Consider the following 20,731-nt stretch of genomic DNA (forward strand, 5'->3'; position numbering starts at 1 on the left):
ATTAAAGGTGTATAATAGATTTATATATTCATTTGACAAATCTTTACTGTGTTCTTACTATATACAAGCCACACACTGTTTTAGGAACTAAGGATACAATGATGAGCAAGAACAGACAACGTCCTTTACCAAGTGGCAGCTTAGAGTCTAGCGGGGAAGCCAGAAATTCATGAAATAATCACACTAGTAAAAATCTGCAATTATGGATCATGGCTATAAAAACATCTGAGACCGATACATGAACGGAGGAACTTGATCTAACAGTTATGGAAGGAAGAGAAGGCTCTCTTTAAGGATGTAATGACTAAGCTGGCATCTGAAAGATGAGTAGGTGTTAACTAAAGGAAATCAAAAGGAAGCAAGCTGGATTGAGGGAGAAGCATGTGCAAAGACCCTGGGGGAAGGAAGACAACAAGGTGAGTATGAAAGACTCAAAGAAAGCCACTGAACTTGGAGTAGATTAAACAAAAGCTCTGAAGTGGCAGTGAAAGTAATAAAGCAGCTCTGCCAAAAATAGACTAAGAGGAGTGTTCCTACCTTGATGCCAGTGTGTCACATGGCGATCCTTTCCTCTTATGTGAGTCTGGGTTAGCAGGGTCGGATGAACTGTCCCCGAGGCCACTCATGTTGAAAAACTTCACACCTAAACAGGAAGGACAACAGTAAGAAATCTACCCTTATGACCTTTCCAATCAAATAAAGGTAGGGAAGCTCCCCTCTGTTAGAAAATTTCTAAAAATTGTGCTATATCAATGAACAGACAATTACAGCCATCATAAAAACATCAGGATCTACATAAAAGTACAGAGGTCATCAGATAGTGTTTCTATACTTTCTTTTCTACATCTGTAAAATAAAATTAATAATCCTTTGTGAAACTGTTACAACCAATTAGGATGAAAACATGGTTAGAATAATTAAACAGATACTGAGATTTTTTTTTCCAAAGAGAAAATAATCATTTTCATGTGTAAATGTAAAAGCCGAATGTTGAACTGGAGTCAGAAATTATTCTTTGCATTTATTATTTAGAACCTGCTTTTCAAAAGAATTTAAAATAACTTTCACTCATAAGGTTTGGGATTTTATATTGATAGGAAGATAAATAATACATATATAATTAAGTTAAAGCGATAAACTAGATTTAGATTTTGAATTGTACTTTACGCTGTGAGTTCTATACTCCTAACCTTTTGTTTATGTAGTCAGGCAACAAAGATCAAATGTTTAGTCTATGTTAGGATCTTGGTATAGATCCCAGAGAACACAAAGTCATTCCCCCTAGCACGCCAGCCAGGTCTCTCACATGTTGCACCATTTAGCGACTGCACTTAAAGATCCCTGCTGATCTGTCCCTCATCAACCATTATTCTCCATATAATCCCCAATGAAACTCAGAATCCTATCCTTGGTCTTACAATCATCACTACCTTTTGGATTTTATTAGTGCCAAACAACACACTTCACCATTCTCTTTTACTCCATCTACCCTTATAAAAGGAAAGAAAATTCTTGTTAAATGGGATGACCTTTAGCTTTTCCTTAAATTCTAAATTATTAAACTACAGCACTGTATGTTAGCAGCCATACTGAAAAACTTTATTATAAAGAATGCTGAGAATCTCTCACATGGCTTTAATTGGTATGTCTGAGTAAACCCTTTTTTCTAGTCTTAAAACTGACTCTGCTTCTAGCCCTTTTCTGAAGATCAATGACTGTCATATTTTTTGGTGTACAAATAATCCCTAAAATTTTAATCATGAACTTATTATTTCATGCAACCAAAAAGGCACATTTTCAATTTCTCCATATTAGAAGTGCTATTTATGAAAATTTCCAACTCTTAGGATCATAATTTTACAATTTTTCATTCTTCTTTCTCTTTTACTCATTTCTAACTGGCATTCAGATCCTGCTAATTTTTCCTTAACAAGATTGTCTCTTCCTTCTTCATTCCCAGATAGTTATAATCCTCATTTGGAACCAAATACCCAATTGTAGATTAATGCAAGATCCTTTAATCTTGCTTCTCAATTCTAGTCATTCTCACTTCTAATCTGTCCTATAAACAGCAGCAAAAGCATCCCTGCTTAAATGTCATTTTCAAGGTCTCATTTCCCTGATAAGGAGTCAACTAGATTTGCCTACTGCAACATGGTAGTTAAAAGGATGGGTTTCCATGCTGGGAAGAAATGAAGAGAAAAGGGAACTCTTATACATTTTTAGTGGGAATGTAAATTAGCGTAGCCATTTGGAAAAGAGCATGGAGGTTCTTCAAAAAACTAAAAATAGAACTACTATATATCTGATACAGCAATCCTACAAATATGCATATGTCCAAAGGAAATGAAATCAGTATGTTGAAGAGATATGTGCACTCCAATATTTATGTGGCAGTATTCACAATAAGCCAACATATGAAATCAACCTAAGTGTCCAGCAACAGATATATGGATAAAGAAAATGTGGTATATATACACAATGAAATACCAGACAGCCACAAAAAAGAATGAAATCTTGTTATTCATGGCAACATGGACAAACTTGGAGGGCATTATGCTAGGTGAAATAAGTCAGCCACAGGGCAAATACTGCATATTCTCACTCACGTGTAAACTAAAGAAGTTAATCTCATAGAAGTAGATAGCAGAATAGTGGTTACTAGACGCTAGGAAGGATGTGAGGAGGAGAGGATAGCCAGAGGTTGTTTAACAGATCCAAAAGTACAGCTAAATATGAGGAATTAGTTCTAGTGTTCTATAGCATTGTAGGTAACTATAATTAACAACAATTTATTTTCAAATAGCAAAAAGAGTAGATTTTGAATGTTCCCAATGCGAAGAAATGAAAAATGATTGACGTGAGGGACATGCTAATTACTCTGATTTGATCACACACATTGTACACATGTATCAAAGTATCACACTGTACCGTATAAATATGTTCAATTATTATGCAACAATTAAAAATAAGAATAAAAGCAAAAACAAAACAAAAAAAACCAGCATGGGCTTTGGGGCCAGAAAAACCTGAAGTCCTGGATTAAACACTACCTGCCTGTCCTTGGGCAAAGTCTCTCTATAAACCTATTTCCTTCTCATGTATTTCTGTCTCAGTTGGTACACTGCAGTCATTCTAGCCTCCTCTCATATCCTGCATGCAAGCAAACACCAAGGTTTGTCAGCTTTTACTTCTTCTTTTTTTTTTTTTTGAGACGGAGTCTCACTCTGTCGCCCAGGCTGGAGCGCAGTGGCGCGATCTCAGCTCACTGCAAGCTCCGCCTCCCAGGTTCATGCCATTCTCCTGCCTCAGCCTCCCGAGTAGCTGGGACTACAGGCGCCCGCCACCACGCCTGGCTAATTTTTTGCATTTTTAGTAGAGACGGGGTTTCATCATGTTAGCCAGCATGGTCTCGATCTCCTGACCTAGTGATCCGCCCACCTCGGCCTCCCAAAGTGCTGGGATTACAGGCGTGAGCCACCACGCCCGGCCATTACTTCTTAAATATTTCCAAAATCCATCCTTTCTTCATATTCTCCTTTACCAAGATCTCAATTCAGGTTCTCATTTAACTCTTTTGCTGGACTACTAAAATAGCTTCCCAAATAGCTTCTCCCGGTTTCCGGTCTTGTCCTCCTTAAGTTTATCCTCTGCAGACCCACCAGAGCAGGCTACCAAGTGTATGTCTAATCCTGTCAATCTCTTACTTAAAACCCTTCACTAAATCCTCAATCCCCATAGGACAACATCCAATCTCCTAAACATAATATATAAAGTTTGCATCTGCTCTCACCTATTGTGTGAGTCTATTATAGGATCTGGTGAATGAGTTACTAAATGACAGTCCAATCAAGTGTTCATAGATTACATATGCCATGTATTATGTATTACATATTACTATATGATCTACATATAAATAAAATTATGTTATATATATCATCTGTACATACAAGCATATAGATTATATATGTTTACTTTCAACTTCAAGAAAAGACTTTAAAAATAAAATCCTTGGTAATATCTCATGTACTCAGCAAAGGTAAATATTAGACAAAAAGGTAAATACTAGCCAAAAAACTTTAAATTGATCTCAGTGTGGGAGCAGACCAATTTAAATTAGCTGCAAATATTTACTGAGCTCTTGCCATATGCCAACCTCTGTTCTAGGCACTAGAGATACAGAAGTGAATAAAATTTACAAAATAACTGTCCTCATTGAGTTTCATTCTATTGTGACAGAGACAACAACACAAAATTAAAAAGTAAATTATACAGTATATTAGAAGGTGATAAGAGCTCTGGAGAAAAATTAAGCAAAAACAGAGGCTTAGGTATGTGGAAGTGGAAGGGAAGCAAGTAAGGTAACGAGGAAAGGATTCACTGAAAAAGTGAGAGATATGAACAAAGGTAAGAAGCGGGTATGGGAGAGAGCCAAGAGAATGATAAATGGAGGAAGGGTGCTTCCGGCAAGGGGAGGTAGAAGGACCTTAAAGTAGAAGCATAACTGCTTTTTGAGAAACATGAAAGAGGTGAGCATGGCTAGAACTGGGGGATGGGGGAGTAAGTGATGAGGTCAGAGAGATAATAGGAGGCTATACCATGTAAGGTCTTAAACGTCATTGTAAGGACTCAGTCCCAGTGACTGAGGCAGTCACTGGAGGATTAACAACAGGATTTGACTTTTATTCTAAGACTTCTTCTATGAAGAATAAGTACAATCTTTCTCATCTTAGTAATCTGGTATCTGAATGTCCACAATCTTTCTCATCTTAGTAATTTGGTATCTGAATGTCCACTTGTTAACTGGATGTTTTCATTTGCATATCCCACTGTCATCTCAAATTAAATATGTATAAAAAATGATACACTTTTAAATTTCAGATTTCTGTTAATGATAAATGAGATGAACTGCATTGCAGATTAATGTCTTAAAAAACAATTTATTAAACCTTCTATGGGGGTGACTGGAGAGGAAGGAACACACAATAAGGAAAATATAGAAGCCTAGTTAGCCTTTGCAAAATTTACAATTTAATGTGAACAATCCCAGTGCAAGGCAAATATACCAGACTTGTAACAGCCACCACAAAACAAAGTCAAAAGACCAACATGGTTTTGTTACCATCCATTCTAAAACTCAAACACAAAATAAAAATAATCAGTTCATTGTATTACTGGAACTAACAAAATATACACCTTGTTTTCCTGTAGAGATTCACAGAAGCATAAATAAGATTAACCAAAGATCACAGAAGTAAAGAAGTCATATAATTTCATATAAATAAAATGTATTTTAAAATTTAGTAATACAAAAATGAAATAATGCAATAAATTTGTAATAATGAAGCATCAATTCTAAACTTTTCTACAAAAGTAGAAACAAAAGAGAGAAGAAAATGCTGAACAAGGAAGTTGAAAGACATGACTTTAGAATTTGCCCAATTCAAAAGAAAAGAGTTAGATAACGCTTACTTCATGTTCAGGTGCCATTTTTTGTTTCCTTAGCTGCTCATCTTTTCGGCCTCCAATGAAATTAGGTTATGTCCATCTAAGAATTTATCCATCTGAAATTCTACTTGTTCTCAAAATAATCCTGGGCCTATGTTTTTTATTATGATGTGCTATAAGTTACAATTATTTTGTCTTCCTTTTGGGATTGTAAACTCAAAGCCAGTTATTAGATCTTTTTATTGTATATCCAATATCTAACATAATACCTAAAGGATAGAGAAACTAAATAAATAGGTGATTAATTAAAAACAATTAACCTATCTTACTAATACAACATTTAAGATTTCTAAAACAAAGATATTTAAGTTTGTATGGTTAAATATTTTCTGAAATATTTTTAAAATCTTTGAAATTATTTCTTATAATTGAGAAACATGAAATTTCTTGAAATCCTTATTGTCTTACTTTCAACAGGAAAAAAACAGCAAACTGCCTTCTTGGTCTAGAAATTAGGGAATATTCTAATTTTGAAAAAGTAAAGATCTATTATTTTCTAAAAAAAAAACCCGTGATATTTCACAGTACTACAAACCCAAGCCATGCTGCAGTTATATGATCTGAATAATACAATCTCACAGACTGAATAATTTTGAGTAATAAATACCTCTGGATCTAAAGCAGGATTCCCATATGTACTACCCTTAGACTAGACTACTAGCTGGAGATTCACAACTGCTATATCTGAGATTCTGGGGCTAGGGAGAGCAAACAACAAACAACTCAACAGCACCCAGACAGGCTGGCCTACTGAAATAAGAGCCAAGAGCTGAAGAGCTATGAGACAGTCACCCACAATTTGCTGATAGTATGATTCTGGTATTAACTGCTTCCTGTTTACAAAACACAATAAACGGGGCAATGTAAAACTTCTGATGAGGAAAAACTATTACAGTTGTATTTCTGTGGAATGGCTTTGTATTTGGCAGTTAGGGTACTTAAATAAGGATCATTAAGAAAATAAATGCTGGTTTCAGGAAACCAATTTGCATATCACTGTTTAAAAAGAGGTAAGGTTTCTAAGTAAAAGTACCCTGTTGATTTAAAAAGAGTTGCTAAATTATACCCAATCTTACGCAATCTCTAGAGAGTAGTTTTAGGAACTAGAAACTACATTTATCTCTGTTCAAATGTACCAGACTAAACCGAACAGGTGAAGGCTAAAGAAATAGAACAGTGCCTTATAATTCAGTTGAATTTAAATTTCTACATAAGAAATCTGTCATTCATTTCTTGGATTTAGCTGAGAACTGCATAATTTTAAAAAGTCCCTGCCAATTAATTAATAAACATTTCTAATAATATATTTTAAAATGCTTAGCAGGCAGTTAGCACAAAGAAACATTTATATATAGTGAGAAGGATACTCTGAGAGCTAAATATCCCCAAGTTAATAGTTGTATGAAGGGCATCACACAGGAAAAACATGATAAATAAAGATCTGAACTAGGTAATTTCCAAAAAAATGTTTCTCAAACTGGAGTCCTAAGACACGTAAGGGTCTTTGAAACAAGTTTTCATTTTAGCTTTTCATTTCAATGACAACCAAAATCTTTCTCATGTGTTAAGGAAGGATAGGGACTTTACGATTTTCACTGCCTTTTTAATAATTGAATAATACTCTATTGTTTGGAGATGCCATATTTTGTTTATCCATTCACCAGTGGATGGATATTCAGGTAGTTTTCACTTTTTGAATATTATCAGTAAAGTTGCTGTGAACATTTATGTACAAGTTTTTATGTGGCCATGTTTTTAATTCTCTTGAGTATTTAACTAGGAGTGGAACTGCTGCGTTATACAGTAACTCTTTAACTTTTTGAGGAATTGTCAAAGCCAGTTTTCCACAGTAACTACACCATTTAAAATTCCCACCAGTAATGTACAAGGGTTCCAGTTTTCCACAACCCCTCGCCAAATAGAGTTATTTCCTGTCTTTAAAAAAATTACAGCCATCCTTGAGGGTGTGAAATGGTATCTCATTATAGTTTTGATTTCTATTTCCCTAATCACTAATGACACCAAGCATCTTTTCTCGCACTCATTGGCCATTTGTATGTCTTATCTGGAGATGTGTCTATTCAGCTCCTTTGCCTATTTTTTAAAAACTAAATTATACTGTGTATATTTAAGATTTACAACATGATGTCATGACATGAGGATATGCAGTAAAATGGTTATTATATATATTATAATGGTTATATTATTATTGTAAATGAACAAATGAATATATCCATCATCTCCCATAGTTACCCATTTTTTCCCACTATGGCAATGTTTTATTCTCTATCTCTGTATATTTGCCTTTGTTTTTAAAGATGCCTCATGTAAATGAGATTATGTAATATTCTTCTTTCTGTGTCTGACTTATTTCACTTAGCAAAATGTCCTCCAGGCTCACCTATGTTGTGGCAAATGGCAGGATCGCCTCCTTTTTAATGGCTGAATAATATTCCACTGCACATATATATATATATATATATATATATATATATATATATAAAACAACTTCTTTATCTATTTGTCCACTGAGCAACCCCTAGGTTGTTTCCATGTCTCAGCTATTGTGAATAATGCTGCAATGAACATGGGAGTGCAGACAGCTTTATGAGCTGATTTCATCTCTTTTGGGTATATACCCAGAAAAGGTATTGCTGGGTCATATGTTAATTCTGGGTCATATGTTAATTTCTTTAGGAGTATCTATGCTGCTTTTCATAACGGCTGCTCCATTCTAAGTTCCCACCAAAAGTGTACATGGGTTCCCTTTTCTCAACACCTTTGCCAATACTTGTTATCTTTTGTCTTTTTGATACACGTTGAGCATCCCAAATCTAAAAATCCCAAACCTAAAATGCTCCAAAATCCAAAAATTTTTGAATGCCAACATAACACTCAAAGGAAATGCTCATTGGAGCATTCTGCATTTCAGATTTTCGATGCTCAACTTGTAAGTATAATGCAAATATTCTAAAATCCATAAAAATCCAAAATATCAAACAATCCTCGTCCCCCAAACATTTTTGATAAGGGATACTCAACTTGTAACAGCTATCCTAATAGCTGATAGATGTGAGGTGATAAAGCGGCTTTTACTTACATTTCCTTGATCATTTTATGATGTTGAGCCCCTTTCATATACCTGTCGGCCATTTTTATGTCGTCCTTGAAGAAATATCTTTTCAGGTCCTTTGCCTGATCTTTATCTGGGTTATATGTTTTCTTGCTATTGAGTTGTAGGATTCGGGGTTGGGTTTAACTTGTCTTTTTATTGAGTCATAAGAGTGCTTTACATTCGGGGTATTAGACCCCTATCAGACATATGACTTACAGATTATTTTCTCCAATTCTGTGGTTTCTCTTTTCATTTTCTTTATAGTATTCTTTAATGAACAAAAGTTTTTAATTTTAATGAAGTCCAACTTTTCTACTTTTTCTTCTTTAATAGGTCCAATGTCTGGCCCCCTTAGGGACAGATACTACTGATTGTTATTTTTCCTGTATATGGGCCAAATATTTTTGTTTCTTTGCATGCCTCCTAATTTTTGTTGAATACTAGATATTTTGAAGCTAATGAATGGGTAGGGATTTCCCGAAATCCCTGGAAACAAAAATTCTCTCAAAATCCACAACACCAGTGGCCCAAATTGAGATGGTAATTATCCTTGGCCCACAGAAGAGAACCTGCTCCCCTAAGCTTCTACCATAAATCACTGCCAACGTCTTAAACATTATGGCCAAGAATAAAAAGCAAAATCAAATAAATGGATTCAAAGCAATCAATGAATTCTTAAAAATCAAAACACCATTTAATCTTATTTCATTGATTCTATAAAATACTAGATTTTTCTTAAAGTACTTTTTGTAAAAGAGAATCCTGTGCAGTGTCTTAAATTTATTATGCCAATAATAAAGACATTATCAAGGATTTGGTAACTTGCCCTCTAAATGTATCTTAATGTTTGAAACAATATATTTAATACGTCTGTGTTTACCACTAAAAGCTTATTCCACAGACTAAGCGACAATGCTTTTTTTCTTTGCATTTTTTTTTCTAAATACAAATAATAAGTTTGAAAAAAGAAAAGTTTATTTTGTTTTCTATTAACAAATACATAGAAAAAGGAAAACCAAATTAGTTTCAAACCTAATATTTTCCTCATACTGGCTTCATTTAAAATTTAATTTTAGATGAAGAATAAACATTTGCCTTATTAAAATATTCCTAGTATATTCATGACTGAGGAAAAATAGCATTGTAACACATATTTGTGGCAGCTATCTTATTAGAACAAATTAGCAAAATAACTCAACATTTCCTTATGAAACTATGAATCCAGTTATCTTAGAGTGACATAGAGTTATGCAGGTATACTGCACACGTCTTCCAAAATCCACTTTAATTTGTGTTGGTATTTCTTGAGGAAAAATCAGTCTTCCTAACCATAGCTATCTTCAGCTGGTATAAACAAGAATATAAGTATTTCATATTTACTTGCAGGCATACAAAAGAGTTTTATAAGAGTTTAGCAGAAGCAGCCTTAAAAAAGAAAATGATGATCATTTTGCTTTGTCATTTGCACAGACAAAACTGAGTGATAAAAATTTCAGTGTTGCTGGGTGCAGTAACATGTGTCTATAATCCCAACTACTCAGGAGGCTGAGGTGGGAGAATTATTTGAGCCAGGAATTCAAGTGTGGTCTTGGCTACATAGACAATGTCTCTTTTTAAAAAAATAAAATAAATAAATAAAAATTAAAAAAAATTTTAATATCTGTCTCTTTTTACCAACCTCTTTCAGAGATTCAGATAATAGTGGGCAGAAAAACAGCTAGAAGCCAGAACCAAAAGAGAATGAAGATCTGCATTAGATACAGATAATCCACAAACGATTATCCAAAACCAAATAATCACATTTATACAAAAAATTACTCCAATATCTAAAATAAAGAATTCAGCCCCAGATCAGAAGCTATTCAATTTTGATCAACTATTTTAGAAACCCATTTCAGAATACAGTATAGTTAAATATATATATGTACACCAACAAAAGAAAAATAAATACACTAAAATCTGTTCTTTAATGGTATATGGTAGAAGAAGTACCAAAGTCATAGAGCCAAATGGGTCAAAATAATTGACAAAATAATGGAATTGTATTTTGAGGGTGTTATAAAATGATTAAGTCAGACAAACCTCCGGTTAACTTCAGGGTCACCCTCCCAACCTGAAAGGGAAAGGGCACAGATAAAATCACAATATGAGGGCTGGGTGCGGTTGCTCACGCCTGTAATCCCAGCGCTTCAGGAGGCCGAGGCGGGTGGATCATGAGGTCAGGAGTTCGAGATCAGCCTGGCCAACATGGTGAAACTCCGTCTCTACTAAAAATACAAAAATTAGCCAGGTGTGGTGGCGGATGCCTGTAATCCCAGCTACTTGGGAGGCTGAGGAAGAGAACTGCTTGAACCCGGGAGGCAGAGGATGCAATGAGCTGAGATTGTGTCACTGCACTCCAGCCTGGGCGACAGAGTGAGACTCTGTCTCAAAAAAAAAAAAAAAAAAAAAATCACAATATGAGCCTATCTTCATTGACCACATTTATAGAAAAGATATGCATTTTGTAAAGTCCAGCTTAAAACCTAAGTCATCTTACTTGATTCATTTATATTAGGCAATATTTTATTGATATCCATTGAAAAACGAAAAAAAAAATCCCAAGCATTTCGTGTAAATGGCTGGTTAAATAGCATCAATATCCTCTTAATGCTAACATTAAATGTGGCTAGCTATATTCCTTCTGCTGCAATGATCAGCTAAAGACTAACTTGGAACAACTGAAACTCAAATTCCATTTTCCGGGGTTCTCAATAGAATAATAATTATGATAACAAACAGAATAATAACAATCAAAAGATTGCTCACACATTTTAAACTGGAGATGCAGACTTTTAAATTTTTAGAATAAGGACCCCTGCAATTGTCACCCAGTGCAGTACTTCTCAAATATTTCAACTATAGGCCACTTCAGTGGTATAAGCATGCTTACCCTTCCAGTTGCCACTTTCACATGATAAAGTCAATAGTAACAAATAATTTGAGAGAAACAAAATGATAAAAAGTTCATAAGTTAAAATGTAAGCCCATTAATATGCATCTAAAGGATGTGACAATATTATATATATATTGAGCATGTACTATGTTTTATATGCATTAATTCACTTATTCCTCACAACTTCCCTATGAAGTATACATTATTATTTCCATTTTGACAGTTTTATCATACTAATAAACTATGCTCTGATGATGATGATAATGAATACTAACACTTATATAAGACTTACCATGTGCCAATCACTGTTCTAAGCACCTAACCTATGTTAATTAATTCCCTCATAAACCTTACTAACTCATTCACTCATAAAACATCAGGTAGGTAATATTATAATCCATGTTAGTGACGAGAAAACTAAGGCATGGACAAGTTACTTAATCTGCCCAACTACTTAAGTGGCAGAGGAAGAAATCGGCCTTAGGTAATCTGGTTCCAGAATTTGCATATGCTTTAAGTTATATCACTAACCTACAGTCACATAACTAATAAATAGAAAACCCATCAATATAGCCCCAATCTTTTGCTTTGGCCTCCACATCAAAACATTTCCTTAATATATCCAGTAAGAGCCTTACAGAAAAGGTGACATTAAAATATACCACATTTAAAACTAGGTAGTATACAAGGTACTCAAACATATAAACAAAGAATCTTTTCTATCCTTAGTCCAAACATCACATGAAAATAAAGTTATTCATATAGCTAATCGTGACTTACCTTCTATGGTACGTTATAATATAAAACCAATTATTTCTTATAAGATGTCAAGGACTTTAAAATAAAATGCACTGTTCAATCAAAATCAAAAGTTCTGCTTTTGCAAACCCTAATTTTTGTTCCAAAGTTTATAAATCTTGGATTCTACATTTTTTATATATATATATTTATGTGTGTGTATGTGTGTATAATTCCTTTCAATAACACCTAAATTATCTTAGTGATTCTAGTTTCTAGATTTCCTTTGTTCCAACAGACTTTATCCTGAAAACTCTTTGTAGACTTTGTTATTTAAGATAACCTTCTCAGTAAAAAAAAAAAAAAAGAAAAAAAAAGAAAAAATCCATGAATCTCCATCCCCTATCACAGTCTTTTAAGGAAGGAAATAAGTGGAAACAGACAATCCTGAAATGAGGACCATTGTACAAAATAGCTGACCTGTACTCTTCTCCAATGTCACTATCATGGAAGGCCCTATTATGAAAAACAAAGAAAAGCTAATAAACTATTCCAGGTTAAAGGAAACCAAACAAATGTGACAACTATGCAATCCATGAATGTGAATCAGACAAATGGTAAAATTTTAATGTGAACTATATATTAGATAACAGCAATAAAACATGTTGTTTCCTGAATTGATTATTATATTGTGGTTAAGTAGGAAATATTTTAGAGTGAAGGATCATGATTGTCTACCACTTTTTCTCAAATGGTTCATCATTATCATCGTAATGGTAGAGGCGGATGGGGAAACGGAAAAGTAAATACAGAGAGAGATAAAGCAAATTCCATAAAATGTTTATAATTGGTGAAACTGTGCAATGGGCATGCAGGTGTTCAGTCTAGCAATTTTGTAACTATTTGTTACATTTGAAATTGTTTTTAATGTTAAGAAGAAATAGAAACGATGAAAAATGTCATTATAATGAGGAAAATGACTTTCTTAGAGTTACTCATTGAACAATGAGGAAAGACAGACACCAAGCTAATGTTCAGTCACTGCATTATTCTATCAATTTTCTCCTTTCTCTTTCATAAAGTCGAGGTACTAACATTACTTCCCTGAAAACTCTTAAAGAGACGGCTCTCCTACTTAATTAAAATTTCTCTTTATTATAATACATCCTACTCAGCAAAACTTTCTTTTTTAATCAGAATACTTAATTCATTTATTGCTCCTTAGGGAGAACCAACTGTCCTGATTGGAAACAATAGAAAACATAAATTAATACAGGTTGAGCATCCCAAGTCCAAAATCCGATATGCTCCACAATCTGATGATACTCAAAGGAAATGCTCACGGGAGCATGTAGGATTTCAGATTTCGGATGCTCAGCTGATAAGTATACTGCAAATATTTTAAAATCCAAAATATGGAACACTTCTAGTTCCAAGCATTTCAGATATGGGGCACTCAACGTGTAAATACAAATGTATCATCAGTTAACAAAAGCCAGAAACCAAGAGTTGTGTTTGCTCTAGAAACCGATGAATTTTTTTTTTTTTTTTTTTTTTTTTGAGAAGAGTCTCGCTCTGTCACCCAGGTTGGAGTGCAGTGGCTCGATCTCTGCTCACTGCAAGCTCCGCCTCTCAGGTTCACACCATTCTCCTGCCTCAGCCTCCTGAGCAGCTAGGACTACAGGCGCCCACCAACACGCCCAGGTAAATTTTTTTTGTTGTTGTATTTTTAGCAGAGACAGGGTTTCATCGTGTTAGCCAGGATGGTCTCAATCTCCTGACCTCATAATCCGCCCGTCTCAGCATCCCAAAGTGCTGGGATTACAGGCGTGAGCCACAGGGCCTGGCCAAAACTCATGAAATTTTAAAGAGGCAGAGATAGTAAGATTAGATGAATATCTTCTTAAATAATTTTGTACCTCCAGTCCTTGCATTAAAGCTCTCTGCCAACTGAGAGTTTTGCCTCCAACTTCCAAACTCATTGTTAATTCCAAACACAGGCATTGTTGGCCAACTAAATTTTACTGCCTTTAACTTCAATGATCTATAAAACCCCACATTCTAGGTTGACAGGTATCACTCTCCATGGTGACAACTGTCTCCTCCTTTAAAAGTGAATGGGCATGTGGCTGGGACACATGGATGAAGAGGATTTCTGGGGTGGTGGTATTGTTCTACTTCTTAACCCAGGCAATGTTTATACAAATATGTTCAGTACATAATAAATAAAAGTTATATGCTTATAATTTTTTATTTTTATCTATGTATAATTTAAATACAAGTCTATTAATTAACAAATTTTCTCCTGGAAGTTTTCCCTTACTGATTTATCAGTTTCTGATCACTCTTCAACTCTTTTATCTACTGTCTTGGCTTGGTACATGTTTATTTTTCTACTGCTCCCATTAGTATGTTCATGGATATACTGGTTCTATTCAGCTAGCTCACAAATTCTAAAACAGCAACAATGTAAAAATGCCCATATGGACACTATATACACATAAATTACATAGGTATATATTATATGGGTATACCTATAATTACCTATATATTATACAGGTATACCTATAATTATATAGGTATATATTATGTAATTTTATGCATATATGTATAAAATTAACTGGATATATGTTAGAAATATATGAAACAAATCTGGAGATGGTTTACTACAGTTTTTCTGCTGCCATTTTCAATTCAGTAAGGACTTTGAGGGTCTCATCATAAGTGATTTCGACATACACTAATATAGCTCATAAAGTGTATCCTAGAACTTTCCTATCATTCTCACTGAGGAACGTGAGCACCTGTTTTACACTAACCTTGAAGCATCCCAGATCAAACACATATTTCCATAAAAGATAACAGTCAACAGGTAATCATGTTCCTTCCATACTTTTGCAGAGACAAAGCTCTTTAAAAATAGAACTACAATTCCTACCTGGGAGACTTCTTTGTTCATAATGAATCCTCAAAACAGATATGGTCAAATCTTGTGTTCCAGAGGGTAGCTTCCCGGGGAATGGGATAATGGTGTTTTCCAGAGATGGCTCTAGTCTCTTCACTCTCACCTCATTTAAGGCCAATTATATAAACAACTAGAATAAAAAGACAAAAATAAAAGCAGAAGGGATGTTAGATTGCCATTTTATTCTCCAGTAAATAATAAAGGTCAGATATGCTAGAAAAAGAAAAAAAAAGGCAACTTTTAGAGTGAAATGGAAAAATATTTCCAAAAGACAATGAATAAAGATCTCATTTTACAGCTTAACTCCTTTCTGGTGATTAAGTATATACTCCTTTTTGAGAATGCTGCTTAGGTAATATATAATTGCATCTATTCGTAAACTTCTGAAAGACTCATTTATATGTCTGAAAGACTCATTTATATAAAGTTGTTTCTGGTTGCATTTGTATGTTTATCCTTCTTCCTACTTATAAATTCTGATTTTTTTCATATTTTCAGTTATCACATAATTATTTACTTATGTAATATTCCTATAATATTTTATCTTCAAATTTCTAATTGAAGAAGTTTATAAACATTTTATATTTGTAATACTTCAAAAAGATGTTAGTTGAGCTCTGGTTCTAGTAATGATGAACTACCTTATATCGAACTAATTTGCCCACAGGTAACAGTTATAAACTCTGGACAGAATATTAAAAAAAACAACTGTTGGAAGAAATTGGAAAGTGACCAAAGCAGACAGAAATTGTAGGGGTTCTGATCATTGAAAGAAAGGAATTATATTGGGTGAGATACACACTTATGAGAATCCCCTGGAAGGGAACTCGGAACTCTTCCCAGTACTCCCACTTAAGTGCAGACAGGCTAGGTTTAAAGGAGAAAACCACAGTCTTATTGGCTTGAGGCATTAAAGAATGTAGATCAGAGCTAAAAGAAAGCTGGAAATTGAGTAGACTAGATTACAGACCTTACTTGAATTTTGCCAGTTTTTGCATGCACTCATTTTTTTGTATGTCTTTTTTACAATTCTGTGACATTTTAGCACATGTACAGATACATATAACTACACCACAATTGAGATTCACTGCTCCATCACCACAGCTGAATTGTTTCATGCTGTTTATAATCACATCCACCTTCCCCTTTCCTTAACTCTTGACAACTGCAATCTGTTCCCTATTTCTATAATTTTTGTCACTTTGAGAATACTACATAAATTGAATCATATAGCATGGAATCTTTTCAAGTTGGCTTTTTTCACTCAGCATAATGCCCTTGAGATCCATCCAGTTTGGTGCATGTATCAATAGTTCATTCCTTTTTATTGCTCCATGGTACAGTTGTGCCACAGTTTTTTTCACCATTTGTCCTTTAAAGTGCATTTGGGTTGTGTTTAGTTTTTGGCTATTACAAATAAAAGCTGCTATGAATATTTGTGTACAGGCTGTTGTAAAAACATTTGTTTTCATTTCAATGCCCAGGACTGTAATTGCTGAGTTGTATAGTTAAGTGTATGTTTACCAGCCAGTAATTTAGCTGTCTACTAGAAGATAAATCGATACTCTTCAAAAAGAGATAAAAATCCACAATGTCATCCACAACATCCAGTACACAGTAAAAAATTACTAAACATGCAAAGAAGGTAGAAAATGTAACTCCGGATCAGGAGAAAAGGTAGTCAACAGTAACACACCACAAGATGATTTAGGTGTTGGAAATACCTAACAAAGATGTGAAAGTAGCTATTATAAATATGTTTAAAGATTTTAAAATATTATATATATTTATATACATATAATGGGTAAACACATGAGAAATACTGGCAGCAAATGGAAACTGAGAAAGAAATGAATGGAAATTCAAGAGCTAGATCCTTCAATAACAAATTCTAAGATTCACTGGCCAGACTTAACAACAGATTTGTGACAGCAGAAAAACAAGTCAGTGAACTTGAAATGAAAATAATACCCAGTCTGAAGAAGAAAGAGAAAAGAAACCACACAACCACACACACCCCTTCTATAATCTGGGGAAAACACAAACACAAACACACACACACACACACACACACACACACACACGCCTTCTGTAATCTGTTGGCAATACCAAGCATGTAATTGATGAGAGGCGAAAGACACTGGGGCAGAAATAGTATTATGGGGAAATAATGATAGAAAATTTCCAAAATTTGGTGAAAAATAAACTGTCAGATCCAGTGTCTCAATAAATCCCACTCAGAATAAATATAGAGAAACCAACTCTGGCAAAGTCCAGTCAAACCGCTAAAAAAAAATTAAGACAAAATTTTGAAACTAGCTTGGGCAAGGTAGCACATCACATACAAGAAAACAAAGATATAAATGGTAACTGGGTTCTCATTGGTAACAACAGAGACAAGAAGATAATGGAATAATTTCTTCCATTAAAATGCTGAAGGGGGGTGGGGAGCCCTATCAACCCACAATTCTACATCCAGCAAAAATATCCTTCAAAAAACTGAAGGCAAAATTAAAAACACTTTCACATAACCAAACATAATCTGTTGTAAGATTAATATATAAGAAATACTAAAGGAACTTTTTCAGGCTAAAGGGAGATGATGCTAGATAAAGTCAGATCTACAAAACAGAAGCAAAAGCATCAGAAATCATAAATATGAGGGTAAATAAAAAGGACTATGTATTTTTTATTATTTAAAAGATGTATTTATTCTTTTTATTCTTTAAAAGATGTATGTATTTTCTTTAAAAGATAAGTGATTATATAAAAATATATTAAAATATATAAAATATTGTGGAGTTTATAATATATTAAATGTTAATTATATTACAATAATAGCACAAAGGATGGGAAGGTATAAATGCAATTATACTGTTGCAAGGCTCTTAAATTTTACATAAAGTATTACAACGTCAAATATAAATAAATTTATAAATTAAGGATATATATTTTAATTCCTAGAGCAGCCACTTAAAAATTATAAAAGAGTAGTGTTCAAAAGGTTATAAAGGAATTTGAAAATATAAGAAAGTATAGCTAAAAAGTTAACAGGCATTGTCAGCACTCTACTAAAAAATGTTTGGTTAACCCAAAAGAAGGCAAGAAAGTAGCAAAAGAAGAACAAGGAACAAATGGTATCTTAAACCCAACCATATTAATTACATTAAATATAAAATAACTAAACATTACAATTAAAAGATGGAAACTAGAGAAAAAGCAAACCCACACTATATGCTGTCAATAAGAGGTATAGTTTAAATATAAACATACAAATAGGTTGAAAGTTTAAAAAATGGAAAAGAATATATTACACAAACAGCAAACATAAGAAAGCAATATAAATATCAGCAAAAGTAGACTTCAGGACTAGGAATGTAACCAAACATAAAAAGGGAAGTTTCCTAAGACAGCCAATGCATCAGGGAGACAGAATCAGAATTTTAAAGAAATTTTTAATTGTTTTAGAGATGGGGTCTTGCCCAGGCTGGTCTTGAGCTCCCAGGCTTCAGTGATCCTCCTACTGTGGCCTCCCAAAGTGCTAGGATTATAGATGTGAGCCATCATGCCTGGCCAGAATCATAAGTTATGCAAATAATAACAGAGCTTCAAAATAAATGAAGCATAAACAGAACTTAAAAGAGAAATAGAAAAATCTGTACATATCATTGAAGATTTTAACATTCCTCTCTCAATAACAGATGAAACAACTAGATTTTAAAAAACCAGTATGGAAACAGAAGATTTGAAGAACAGTGATGACTAGCTTGTCCTAAATGAACACTCATAGAACAGTACATCCAACAACTGGCAAAGGTACATTTATTTTCAAGTGCACATGAAAATATTACACAACATGAAACAAATGGTGAACCATTTTTTATATAACACATTTCTAAAGATTGAAATCTTAAAGGATATGTTCTCTCACTACTATGGAATTAAGTTAGAAACCATTAACATATCTTAAATAGGTAGAAATTTGACAACATACCTGTTAATGACCTACAGTGAAAGAAGAAAATGCAATGGAAATTAGAAAATGAGTGAAACTGCAATAAAGTAAACATATGACATCAAAATCTGTTGAATGACTCTGAAGTTGCATTTACACTCTGCATATATATATACACGTATACTTTTTTTTTTTTTTTTTTTGAGACAGAGTCTCACACTGTTGCCTGGGCTGAAGTGCAATAGCACGATCTCCGCTCACTGCAACCTCCGCCTCCCAGGTTCAAGAGATTCTCCTGCTTCAGCCTCCCGAGTAGCTGAGATTACAGATGCCCACCACCATGCCTGGCTAATTTTTTGCATTTTTAGTAGAGATGGGGTTTCATTATATTGGTCAGGCTGGTCTTGAACTCCTGACCTCGTAACCCACCTGCCTCGGCCTCCCAAAATGCTGGGATTATAGGCATGAGCCACCACGTTCAGCCTATATTCTGCTTATATTTTTTTAAAAATTTTAAAATCATAGGTATAAATTAAAAATAATACATTTAATATTCTAATCAATAGAATAAATATGGACAACTAAAAAAACTAAAACTAAAAGTTGTTTTTTTTTGAAAGGTAAAAAATTGATAAAACTTTAGCAAGACTGATCAAGAAAAAGTTAAAAACACAAATTACTAATACTAGAAATATGAGGGATGTCACCATAGATCATACAAATATAGTGTTCTGAACATTATACAAATCAATTCAGTAACTGAGATAACATGAAAAATCTCAAAAACTTAAATTTTTAAATTTTATTTATTAAAATAACCACAGAAAGAAACAGACTGTATGTATTAAATAAATTTGTAATTAAAAACAAAACAAAACTCCAGGTCCAAATGGCATCACAGGTAAGTTGTATCCAACATTTAAGGAAGTAATAATAGCAATCTTACACACTTTCAGGAAAATAGGAGAGGATATTTCCCAATGTGTTTTATTAGGCAAACAGAACCCTCATACTAAAACCCGGAAAAGATATTAATGGAAAAGAAAATCAGCCTCATGAGTACAGATTTACAAAAAAAATCAAATTGAATCCAGACATATTTAAGAATAGACTATTATCAAGTGGTATATCCAAGGAATGTAAGGCTGATTAAAAATTCAAAAACCAATCTTCTGACAGGAGATGAATATCCAGAATATACAAGGAACTCAAACATCTCAACAGCAACAACAACAACAACAATCTGATTTTAAAAATGGGCAAATAATCTGAACAGGCATTTCTCAAAAGACATACAAATGACCAAAAGAAGTCATACAAATATATGGAAACATGCTCAACATCATTAACCATCAGGGAGATACAAATCAAAACCACAATGAGGTAATCATCTCACCCCAGTTAGGATGATAGCTATTATCAAAAAGACAAAAAGTAACAAATGCTGATGAGGATGTGGAGAAAAGAGAACTCTTAAACACTGTTGGTGGGAACGTAAACCAGTACAACCACTAT

General features: G+C 33.7%; 1 protein-coding gene across 9 annotated transcripts in view; it reads right to left on the reverse strand.

Annotated features, from left to right (window-relative positions):
- NCOA1 (nuclear receptor coactivator 1) overlaps nt 1-20,731 on the reverse strand; it is a 279,034-nt gene that overhangs the window by 110,914 nt on the left and 147,389 nt on the right. For all 9 annotated transcript variants that reach the window (XM_063713752.1, XM_024242465.3, XM_024242456.3 and 6 more), the window contains 2 exons: nt 15,235-15,391; nt 538-643 (listed from right to left, as the gene is read on the reverse strand). In XM_063713752.1, coding sequence (XP_063569822.1) covers nt 538-626 — 89 coding nt within the window. In that variant the 5' untranslated portion in view covers nt 627-643; nt 15,235-15,391. The remainder of the gene's footprint in view (nt 1-537; nt 644-15,234; nt 15,392-20,731) is intronic.

This window comes from Pongo abelii, chromosome 12 (assembly GCF_028885655.2).
Source record: "Pongo abelii isolate AG06213 chromosome 12, NHGRI_mPonAbe1-v2.0_pri, whole genome shotgun sequence".
Lineage (NCBI taxonomy): Eukaryota > Metazoa > Chordata > Mammalia > Primates > Hominidae > Pongo > Pongo abelii.